Source organism: Dreissena polymorpha, chromosome 9, assembly GCF_020536995.1.
Source record: "Dreissena polymorpha isolate Duluth1 chromosome 9, UMN_Dpol_1.0, whole genome shotgun sequence".
Lineage (NCBI taxonomy): Eukaryota > Metazoa > Mollusca > Bivalvia > Myida > Dreissenidae > Dreissena > Dreissena polymorpha.
Window position 1 is genome coordinate 61,571,550 of NC_068363.1, and position 12,687 is coordinate 61,584,236.

General features: G+C 36.0%; 1 protein-coding gene across 1 annotated transcript in view; it reads left to right on the forward strand.

The window, feature by feature from the left end:
- LOC127846435 (tRNA-dihydrouridine(20) synthase [NAD(P)+]-like) overlaps positions 1-10,782 on the forward strand; it is a 101,050-nt gene extending 90,268 nt beyond the window's left edge. Inside the window, exons 11-15 of the mRNA XM_052377680.1 lie at positions 5,482-5,603; positions 6,429-6,575; positions 7,901-7,988; positions 8,526-8,599; positions 10,129-10,782. Of these exons, the coding sequence (XP_052233640.1) occupies positions 5,482-5,603; positions 6,429-6,575; positions 7,901-7,988; positions 8,526-8,599; positions 10,129-10,441 (744 nt within the window). The 3' untranslated portion in view covers positions 10,442-10,782. The remainder of the gene's footprint in view (positions 1-5,481; positions 5,604-6,428; positions 6,576-7,900; positions 7,989-8,525; positions 8,600-10,128) is intronic.
- Positions 10,783-12,687: the final 1,905 nt, after the last annotated feature.

Sequence of the window (12,687 nt, forward strand, 5' to 3'; positions counted from 1 at the left end):
GACTTCCCAAACACCAAGTAATGCATTCACATATGATTCTCCTATTTTCCAAGGCAATTGATGCGGACAATGACTTCCCAAACACCAAGTACTGCACTCACACATGATTCTCCTTTTCTCTATGGCAATAGATAAAGACAATGACTTCCGAAACATCAAGTACGGCATTCACATAGGATTCTTCTACTTCCTTTTAAGGTAGTACAACTGTAATGGGAAATATTCCAAAACCCATTAAAAGTATTATTTTCATAAACTTCATACCATATGTGGTCATATTACAAATTTTTAGGGTGGCTTTCCATGCCAAAAAATTTTGGTGATTTTTTCTATATGATGACCCATAATTTGAATTTTCTTCTAAATTAAATTACCCCTAGGGATAAATTAATTCAATAAACTCATATTTTTTAGCATTTTTTGTTAACAATGTGTGTATATTTAGTACAGGATATGATTGTAGATGATAAAATAATATAATACAAGACAATCGAGTGATAAAAATAATGAAAAAATCTTATTTAAACGTGTAAGGTCCTTCAAAACTACAAGTTTGATCCGTGTATGCAAAAATCACCCATACAATTTTTTTAATTTTTTAAATAGTTCTATGTTATTTCTTTGGAATTTGAGCATTTATATTTTAGCAGAGACATGTGATCAGCTTAAATCAAAGTAAAAAAAGCACTTTGCCCGTTTATATTTTTAGCAATTCACTAAAATCTAATATGACTATAAGAAATATTTTTTCAAGAAATTTAAAACCACATAATGGCAAATGGTCATAATATGCAAAAAACAGAGCCATTTACCAATTCAGTTAACACCTTCAATGTTCTCATTCTCTTTATGCATATATTTATTACATCATGCAGTTATGCTAAATCTGCCAATGTAGGGATGGCATTGGTGAGGTGGGGGTGGGGGGTTGGGGTGGAGGCATGAGTAGGTCTAAAAAGTGAGAAAAAAAAGTACAAAGTTGTATACTAAGTATTTTTCTATGTTAACCAAGATCTTTAACATTGTTATCCCCACGCTTTTTGAAAAAAAGGTGGGGATATTGTGGTGATCTCCGCCGTCCGTCCGTCCGTCTGTCCGTCCGTCTGTCCGTCTGTCCGTCCGTCCTGGCCACTATCTCCTCCTACACTAAAAGCACTAGAACCTTGAAATTTACACACATGGTAGCTATGAGCATATGTGCGACCCTGCACTATTTGGAATTTTGATCTGACCCCTGGGTCAAAAGTTATAGGGGTTGGGGTGGGGCCGCGTCAGAAATTATCACTCATTTTTTTAGGTTATTTTACATTTACTTCTTTATTTCTACACCGATTCACTTCAAATTGATACTGGACCTCACCTATGACAATACGGTCAATCTCAACCATGCATGGCCCCATTCCCAACCCTGGGGCGCCCCGCCCACATAGGCCACACCCACCAAAAATTTCCATTTACTATAATTTTTTCATTTCTACACGGATTCACTTCAAATTGATACTGAACTTTTGTTATGACATTAGGGTCAATCTCAACTATGCATGGCCCCAATCCCAACCCTGGGGCGCCCGCCCACATAGGCCACACCCACCAAAAAATTCCATTTACTATAATTTTTTCATTTCTACACGGATTCACTCCAAATTGATACTGAACTTCTCTTATGACATTAGGGTCAATCTCAACTATGCATGTTCCCATAACCAACCCTGGGGCCCCGCCCACATAGACCACACCCACCCAAAATTGCCTTTACTATAATTTCTTCATTTCTACACCGATTCACTTCAAATTGATATTGAACTTCTCTTATGACAATACAGTCAATCTCAACTATGCATGGCCCCATTACCAACCCTGGGGCGCCCCGCCCACATAGACCACACCCACCCAAAATTGCCTTTTACTATAATTTCTTCATTTCTACACCGATTCACTTCAAATTGATACTGAACCTCTCTTATGACAATACGGTCAATCTCAACTATGCATGGCCCCATTACCAACCCTGGGGCGCCCTGCCCACATATGTCACACCCACCCAAAATTGCCTTTTACTATAACTTCTTCATTTCTACACCAATTCACTTCTAATTGATGATGAACTTCTCTTATGACAATACGGTCAATCTCAGCTATGCATGGCCCCATTACCAACCCTGGGGCACACCTAGGTCAAACATTCGGCGTGGGGATACGCGTCGGCCTCTGCCGCGCCATTTCTAGTTAGATTTAAATTCAAATGACCACCTACCTAACAAGCTTGTAGTCATTTAATAACAATGTACAAACAAAAATATTAATGCAAAATTTCATAACATAACTAAATAAGCGTATACTTATAAGTTCCTTTGACATGGACAGGGCTTTCTACACTTTATCCTGCAGTTAGTTACAAATACTCAAGCAAATTTGGTGAAACTTGGCATGCATTTAAAAGGCAATGTAGTGATTAAGTACACCCCTTCATTTTTACCTTTAATTGATCAGGTCACTGTTACTAAAAATAGAAAAAAAATCACACAAAATGGATCCTACGATAACTCAAAAAGTACTAAGGGTGCTTTGATGCAATTTTGTGCACTTATAAAGGGCATTATGGAGATTATGCAGTACCATATTTCTTACCTTAGTTGAAATCACTGTAACTTAAACATAAATAAAGAAATGCACACACTCTGACTCCTGTAATTACTGAAAAACTAATGAAGGTACTGGAATTAACATGTAATTGAAATTTTCTTTCAAATCATTCGTTTAAGTACTTACATATTTTTAGAACAACTTCATGTAATACTTTTTTAGAATAAGTGACTCTAGGCAAGCCTTCAACATTTTTTAAAATGAAAACATCACGTATTGCATCCTCTCCACCCCTGTTATTAAGAATTGTCAAATACATAAATTTTAGCCCTGACCCAGCAATATTTTCAGCCATAGGCCTTTTCATTACACTTCATGAAATGAGTGGGCTCAATGTTGGACAGTTCTGGGCTTTAGCACTGTTGAGGGTATTTTTTTTTGACACCACCAATGGGGAAAAGCTGTGGGTCATTAGATCTTTTGAAGACAAATTCACAAATTGGAGAAACTTTCTAAGTGCTGCCACATCTGCCATAGCAACGTGTGCATTGTATATTTCACCAAGCAATTGTTAAACTAAATCAACTTGCTTCAAGGACTGCTTTGGATATAATTTTCTGAATATTGATAGAGAATCGATAAAAGCACAGTTACACAAAATATCAATTGCACTTACATTTACCAAGATTGAAACAAAAATTGTTAAATAAAAACGACGACCATTATGAACAACTTAGCACACATTTAAAAAATGTCAAGCCAATTTACAATTCTTTCGACAGCCACTCATATTGACACTGGCTGAACAACTTATCCAATGAATGTCATTGTCACGACTATGGCTGCACAACTTATCCAATGAATGTCATTGTCCCATCAGTCATTGAAATGCCTGTAACTTGTAAAGCCTCTTACTTATTGGGACAGTTGGCGTGAAGTATGTTGCGAACTAACTACCTGACTGGACTTCCACCGATGCATATGAGTAAACTGCGGGAGTTCCCTTCCTTCAACTGGAATCATAGTTGACATTGCAATCTACTAGTAAAATATAGACAAGCAATATCACATTTAGAATGCAACTAAACATAATATATTGGATTTTTTTTAGTTAATAATCATACTGCTATTCTACCAGCCATAAAATGCGTGAACTGCTGATCTACCAGCCATAAAATTTGTTTATAAAAGAACTAAACCATGATGTATTTAGAAGATTATGGTTATTTTTGACATATTATTTTGGCTATTATTATAGGATTGGGAAAATTTTCAGCTAATTGGGCGAAAATACGTGTATTTTGAATTGGGAATAGGTCAGACATTCTGACCGGCAGGATGTGTATAAAAAGGCCTGCAAACGTTGCCTTACTTACACTTGTGAGATTGGCGGTCAACACAGATAATTGGTTTTACAACACATTCGATATAGTTTGATGTTTTCCATGTAATGATGCAAAAAAAATATTGTTATCGCTGATAATCCAAATAATAGATTCTTACGTCATTTCATTAAAGATAGCATTGCTAGCTTCAATCCTAGCTGATTTAGTCGCAACTTGCTCTGTCATCTCACCAGCTGGCTGTTCCATTATTTTTAATTTGGTGTCCGATATTGTTTTGAGGTTTAATGTGGACAGCATATTGTTTACACGGGATGGTCCACCCAGGCTGTCCAGCATTGCTAAATGCAGAAACAAATATAATTATAGCAAAGATACAAGTAAGTACAAGATCTAAAAAAAAACAATACACATTTACTTCTGGTTACTGAAATACTGTATCTCGATGTTTACAGTAATGAGAGAATATACACAGACCATAATATAATGATAATAATGCCCGTAATTTACATCTTTGAACTAAATGTCTATATAAATGATTTCCGTATGTGTATTATATATAAACTTTCTGATTATATATCTGCGACCTTACCTGTTTCAAGTTTTGTGTTGACAACAAGGCATCATATTCCACTTTTCCAGGTTCATTTTTCCCATTGTCTTTGACTGTGTGGGTTTTACCATACGATGCAGTGTTTACCAACTGGCAGTCAATGTTACTACACCCTTCGTACAGATTTTGTCTTTTTTTGCTACTTCATTTTTACTCTAACTGTCGTTTTGGTTACGATTCACGATTGTTGTTTTTTATGTTGTCGCTAAAAATATAACGCTTGGTTAATTTTTTACACAATTTTAAAAGAAAATTCTATTTTGACGTCGTAATATATTGTACTATGCATATCAGCGATACAATCTGTTATGGAATTATATAAAACATGTTTTTATTTAAGATTTAAACAGAACAAAACACACATCTCACGACTTCAGTTACGATACTTACCGACATTAGCCGATGTCAACCGATCTTACAAAGAAAGGCGGGAAATGATTACAGTTGTACTACCTTAAGGCAATATATGAAGACAATTACATCCCAAATACCAAGCTCTGCATTCACATATGATTCTTCTTTTGTCCAAGGCATTGTTGTAGACAATGACTTCCCCAACACCAAGTTTATATGTGAATCTTCAATTTTTCAAGGCAATAGATGTAGACAATGACTTTAAAAAAAGGAAGTACTGCATTCACATTTAATTCTATTTTCCTAGGCAATCAATGTAGACAATGACTTTCCCAACACCAAGTACTGCATTCACATTTAATTCTATTTTCCTAGGCAATCAATGTAGACAATGACTTTCCCAACACCAAGTACTGCATTCACATTTGATTCTCCTATTTTCCCAGGCAATCAATGTAGACAATGACTTTCCCAACACCAAGTACTGCATTCACATTTGATTCTCCTATTTTCCCAGGCAATCAATGTAGACAATGACTTTCCCAACACCTAGTACTGCATTCACATTTGATTCTCCTATTTTCCCAGGCAATCAATGTAGACAATGACTTTCCCAACACCAAGTACTGCATACTGAGCTTGTTACATGCTGATATGGACCAGCAGGAAGGGCTGGCTACCCAGGCGGCCAAGTCAGTCGAGGAAATCTGGTATGGGGATCATACAACAGAGTGTGTAGCAATATGGGACTATGAGGGCTAATGATACTAAATCTGGCATTTAAATAGCCCTGAAAGAAGGAATGCAGAAGCTGGATTACCTGGAGTTTTAGCAAAAATATTAGAGTTTAATACTAAACAAGTATTATGGTCTTGCTTGAACTTATTTCTTTTGTTACAATCCAACTGAAAAATATATCACCTAACATTTAAAGTAATCAGAGGGACTTAAAACTGAGATGTTATGTGTAGCTTTAATAATTCTTTATTAAAAGCATTTCATCTGATTGAAAAAAGAATGATTTCATAACTTTTGAGAACAGTTAAGAATTCTGTCAAGAACAACGCATTTACTTTAATATTCTTTTAATTAGCTTTCATCTATGTCATTGTTGAACACTATTTTGAGTATCTCTGAATATGTTTTAAAAGCAATTAGGGGTATCTTTGAATGTGATTTAACAGAAAACACTGACTCAATAATCCTGTTTAACACCAGCTCTGTTGTTGCCATGCCGTAATTTCTGGGATCTTGCTGACAACGGTTGAAGCAATGAAGTGCTATCTGGGGTTTGGCTTACTATTGTTGTTTTAATGCAGTGATATATGGGGTTTGAGTGACTACTTTTGTTACAATGCAGTTACAATGCAGTGATATCTTGGGTTTGACTTACTACTTTTGTTACAATGCAGTGATATCTGGGGTTTGGCTGACTACTTTTCTTGCAATGCAGTGATATTTTGGGTTTGGCTGGGTACTGTTGTTGCAATGCAGTAATATCTGGGGTTTGGCTGACTACTTTTGTTGCCATACAGTGATATCTGGGGTTTTGCTGACTACCTTGCGAGGGCAGTTGAGTCACGTAAGAGGAACAGAGAGCAGGCAGACCATTGCCATGGCATCAAGAGAAGGAAAACAGAGGACGGGACCTCACTCGTAGAGATGCCTGTTCGGTTTATCAAGTGAGCATGTTTGATATTTATTTGTGTTTTATGTTCTTATAGTTATCATGTTATAACAGATGAGCAGTGTCATACAAAAAAAGGTCTTATGCCTTATGTGATCAGTATAGCTCCAGCCCAGCCTGTGCATTCATCCACATTGGTTTGGAGCTATGTTGGCAGCATATGGCATCATACCCATTTTCACATAAAGCGGCTCACTTGGTACAAAAGCTTCATAAAAAGTTCCCTAATATTGACGACAGCAGGCCCTAACAATATATTTTCCATATGTTAAGCTTTTATTGGGTTAGACATTTAAAAAAAATCAAAATATCTGTTCATCAACCAAGAACATACATGCCATAAATTTTCAGACCGATTCCGGGACATTGTGCTAAATTTTCCGGGACATTTGCCGATTTTCCGGGACATAAATACAAATAGCGATATATGAAGTCATACATGTATTTTTGGTACGCATTTTTTCGCGATATCCAATTAGTTAAATTACTTATGTAACTTACCTGGAATAAATAAATTTAACATCCATATAAGATCAATGCATAAAAAAACGTTATTTAAACAAGAAGAATAAATTATAATTAACATCTTAAATTGCTTAAACAATTGACAAATTAAACATTTCTACAACCGTTACTAGATGCAAGCCACGTGTTTTGCGTGTTTGAAAAGAGCACATGTATATAAACATGAGATAGTTCAGTGCTGATTTAATTTTCAGTCACTGTATACACTTAAAACGTGGACTGCGTGTAACACAGGTGATGAATTCAGATGTTGTCATGGGTGGTGCGCGCGGTTTAAGCTATGACGTCAAACTGTTACAACTTACATTGAATGCGCTGAGCATAAAGGTGTGTTGTTTGTCGCAATATGAGTGTTAATGAATCGGACACCGCGAAAATCCGGGTGAGACTGGATTTATTCATGAATGTGCATCGTGTAATCTGTTAAAACTACACAGCGTTAATTGATCGATTTTGACACGTAGTGTTTTTGCCTAATCAGACAGGCATTGCTTTGGAGATGACGCAATATCAGTGGCAAGTACAGATTTGCATGCTAAGATAAGGAACATACAGGTTTTACTGAAATCCGGGACATTTGACAAATTTCTGGGACTGCGGGACAGGGTATGCATTTCCGGGACTGTCCCGGACGATCCGGAACGTATGGCATGTATGACCAAGAATATTGATATTCATGTTGTACTTGTGTGTCATATAATATTCTGTATTCAACTTCATAGAGATTAAACATTAATTCATTGATTTTGAACCATATGTGTTTATGCTCATTTGCATTCCTGTTTTCTTTCCCAGAAAAGACTATGGTATAGGAGAGAGTCCCAAGCAGCGTGTCTACCTGTGGACACAGAAACAACCCAAGAAGAAGGCTTCATATGACACTGTGAGTGGCCTCCCTTGATCAGTTTAGTAGACTGCATTGTTTCCTGTGTACAGTTTAGTAGATTGATAGTTTACTCCCTTGTACATTTAGTTGAGTGTGAGGTGCCACCCCTGTACAGTTGAGTAGACTGAGTTGCCCCCCTTGTACAGTATAGTAGACAGTGAGTTGCCTCCCTTGTACAATTTAGAAGACTGTGAGTTGCATCCCTTGTACAGTTTAGAAGCCTGTAAGTTGCCTTCCTTGTACAGTTTAGTAGACTGAGTTGCTTCGATTGTGTAGTTAGTAGACTGTGAGTCTCCTCCCTTGTAAAGTGAAGTAGACTGTGAGTTGCCTCCCTTGTACAGTATAGTAAACTGTGAGTTGCCCCCCTTTTGGAGTTTAGTAGACTGTGATTTGCCTCTGTTGTAGATTGGATGTTTCTTTGTTGTAGATTGGATGTTTCTTTATTTATATGTGTAGGCGATAGTTTAAAAACCAAGTCCCGATGAAAAGAACACTTAAATCCTCCTTATCTTAACCGAAACATATTCAAACCAGGTGGAGAGGACAGAAGACCGATGCTACAAGAGTGTCCTCACTCTCGATGGTGTGAAATACACTGCAACATACTGGTAAGTGTATTTGTGTGTGTCTCTAATATGAGAGCTTGGACCTTTAATGCCTCTAAAATGGGTAAATTGTATGTCTATATAAGTGACACATTATTTTCCTGTTGCATGATAATTTTGATAAATAATATTAGTAAGACACATTATCATTTAAATTAAAATGGTTTGTCAGGTCATCCCAAAAATATATATTTTGTGTAGTAACATCATCTTTAATATATCCTCTATTCCTTTAACTTCGTGCAGCCCTATAAGATCGTGTACTCTTTTATGACGTAAACTTCTAAGCAACATTCGAATGCACGTGCCCGTAAACTGTTCAGTTTTTAACGCGAGAATTTCCACAGCCGATAAGTTTACAATCATGATGAAAAAACAATAAATATGATATAATGTTCGTTTTTCTGACCTCGTTCCAAAGAAATAGCCTTAAAAGATGTTTAAAATCTGCACATTTCCTTCATCAGACGGCTATGTTTGTCAATGTTTTGATCGTAAAATGTTGTAAGAGTAGTTTCCCTTGGAGGCCCGTCTTGAATTTGTGTTGTTCACTCTGAACTTTGCATTACAATACGGTAAAAATTATGCTGTTTGCGGAAAATTTTACCCCCAAATGATGACACAAGACCATACGTTTAGTTCGTGACCGGCCTATTGCGATAAAGATTCTCGCTGCGTCAATTTGAGATTTTGTCACAAAACAACTGCCATTAGAAGGGGTGACAGCCTTTTATGCCCCCATTGTGAATAGAATTTTATTAAGCCTTTTTTGCCGTTAGTAAATACACTTTATCTAGACCTCTGAATACAGTTATCACAGTTCATATTTCGTTTTTATGAAGACCAGTTTTGTTTCAACCATTATTTTCAATACAGTTTATTCACGAAATTCATCTAAAAAAACACATATTTAATACAAATAAACACATATTCACAAAAACATATGTCGGTTATTATAAACACATCCCAGGGCCTCGCTGTGACGTCATCAAAATCAGTGCACGATCTTATAGGGTAATTCTGTGTGACGCAGACTACGATATACATGAATGTTTAAAGGTACGTAACTCCATTATTTTTGTCTGTCAACCAACATATTTCACTCGTTATTTGTTAAACAAAAGATAAATCATAAAGTATATATCAAGTTTAGTTATTGTCTAATGATTTTTTCATGAAATATATGACTTTGAAGTTTAAGGTGCACGAACTTATAGGTTTAGAGGCTAATGACAGTTTCTATAAATCTTCTTTGAATTGACTGATCAGTGTTATGCCATGGATTTTGTTCACTCCTCCTTAACTGTTTTTAAAAGATTATTATCCTTAAAAAGATAATCACATACATCGCTGTCAGTTCATTTTAAAATCACAAACATTATTTATCTGATCATTAATTTGAACGTTTACCATTAAAAATGTGATTTTCAAATGAAACGATAAGATAGTATTATAGATTAAGATGAGTGTGTTTAACATTTGTGGTAGTGTTAGACATTTATGGAAGTGATTGCACTGATGCTATATTCTAGGGAGAAGTCCAAGCAGCTTGCTGAGCAGGCGGCAGCCATTGTTGCACTGGCAGTGATAGGAGAGCATGATGGGAGGAAACCGGATTCAACTAGTCCCAATGATGAAGTGCTGAGGGCCTGGAGGGAGGAGTTCCAAATGAGTGATGATATCAGTGCTATTTATAGACACAAGAAGGTGCTTTTTGGAAGTGATGCTGCTAAAAATAGACTTGAAAGAGCTATGGAAGAAGACGATGGCAACAGTTCTTTGTTGAATGGCGGTAAACTTGATTTTGATGCTTCCAATGAGAAATTATCTGTGGTTAGTAGCTAATGAAAAAGGTATAAGATTAAGTCAGTTTATAGTATTAGTATTAAGGATATTATTTTACTTTTATTGTGTTAAAAATTACCAATATGTCTTTCAGGTAATGGGTAGTGCGTCCAAAAATTATTTTGTATTATGGACCAGCGTTTAGAACTCTATAAAGTCTAGCATGTGTTATATTGAAAATGTAATTATTGTTGTTTATAGGCAACATGTGATGGCAACATTTTATTTCTATGCAATGTACAAAATTGTTGATCTTTGTAAATTTGTAAATATCTAGTTTTTTATTAATTTTGTGAGGAGGTTTGCAAAGTTTTTTTGTAATTATGATGTGATAGTTAAAATTATGAGTCTTTTTTGTGTTTAACTGTTTAAAACATGACACACTTTTACTTGTTGCTCACCTGAGCACAAAGTGCTCAAGGGATCTCTGTTGTCAGTCACCATCTTGCATTTTTTTCTGTATCAATATTTTCCTCCGATAGAAACACTGATTTAGACCAATCTTACCATAAATGTGGCTTGGATACCAATGCCTTAAATTCAAAGGAATATTCTTAAACAAAGGTTGTCATGAAAACCAAAAGTTAAACAAAAATCTAGTCAATTTTGAAAATCTTCTTGTCAGAAAACGATGGTACAAATTAAGGATGCTCAACATTTAAATTCAATAGTATTAGCATTATTTCTATGACACCTCTATAACAAACCACTAAAATATACATTTGTGTAATTATGATTTAAATATCCGAGGGCACTGATTCAACAACACCACATAACTTTGGTTAACTATTTTAATTATACAAACTGGCTAACAACATCAGACTTTAACAATGACTAGGTAAAGACTAGAAAAAACATAATACAAGTATTGAAATAAGTCTGTTATCGTCCAAGCCAGTATGCCCTCTTCTTTCTTGGTATTGGCTTATGAGCCCAATCCTCCACAAAAAGGCATACTGGCTGAGTCCTTAACACGAAGGCATTGCTCTTCAAGGTGGGAGGCGGGAATGGATGGTGGATAAGTGGTCAATCGAACATCGATCTTTGTTGTAAACAGAAAGCACATGAATATTAATTAGCTGCTGATGCGGTGCAAGTGCAACTTTTCTGAATCAGAGTGCTGCTTTGGTCACGTGATAAAGGAAATACCGGAAGTGCGGAATGTCAATACTAAAGCGAAAGTAGAAAGGGATTTCTAATTTTGCATAAACCACGTTTACTACCTAAACTTCAATTTATACTCAATTAAAATCAGACAGGACATGAAAGGTTTATGATTTTATTCTTGGTTTTGGCTTATAAGCCTATTCTCCATTAGAAACAAGGGATGATGGAAAAGTGCATTTGACAGAATAAATTATTTTGTGGCCAATTTATTGGCGCTTTCTCATTCACAGTAAATTCTCCACATCTTAGAAAGGCAAAAAATGCAACAATACAACAACATGACATTGATAAGTCTTCATATAATCCAAAAAAACCTTCTTTCAACTTTTTAATTATCTTTTGTTATAAAACTGTATCTGTCGGGAGTCTTTCCTGTTTCTCCTTATTCTGCATTCTTTTGACTGAATTAAGGAATTTGTATACCTTGGTGCTTGTTAATTTTGATTCTGAAGGTGAATCTTTTCCACTTCTGATATAAAAGGAAACCACTGCCACTTAGATATAACTCGATATAAGTTTGGTACTTAAGTTTCAAACAATGATGACAGTAAGCAATAAAATGGATTAGTGAATCATTTGTCACTGGTGGTGGACTGCCACCAGCATACACAACTGCCTGTCTACGTAAAAATTGTTTGTAGCTGTCCATTCCTGTGTTGTACACTTTCAGGGTGTTTCCACTAACGGAAGATTCCCACATGTTTTTCACCAATAGCTTCAACTCCACATCACCTGCTACATTCCCGGGCATTCCTCTGGATTCTGTTTGGCTTGTGGCGCCGAGGCTCGAAAGCGGCCCATCTCAGTAAATGTCTTCCAAAGTGAGGCTGTCAGTTTAAGTCGTGAATGTGCACATGTCTGTTTAGCCTGAACCGTTTCCTTTTTTGTTCATCCGTTTCATTGTCTCGGTAAATGCCAATATTGTATGACTTAGTGTTGACATGCACAATCCTATGTCGATCTGAGAGTTATTTGCATCTTTATTTTTTTCTATTGGCGTGTCGTTTTGCTGTCTTATCGGCGATCTAGAATGAGGCCTTTCCTCCGATTTGATTTTATTTATTTGGGCATTGTCATTG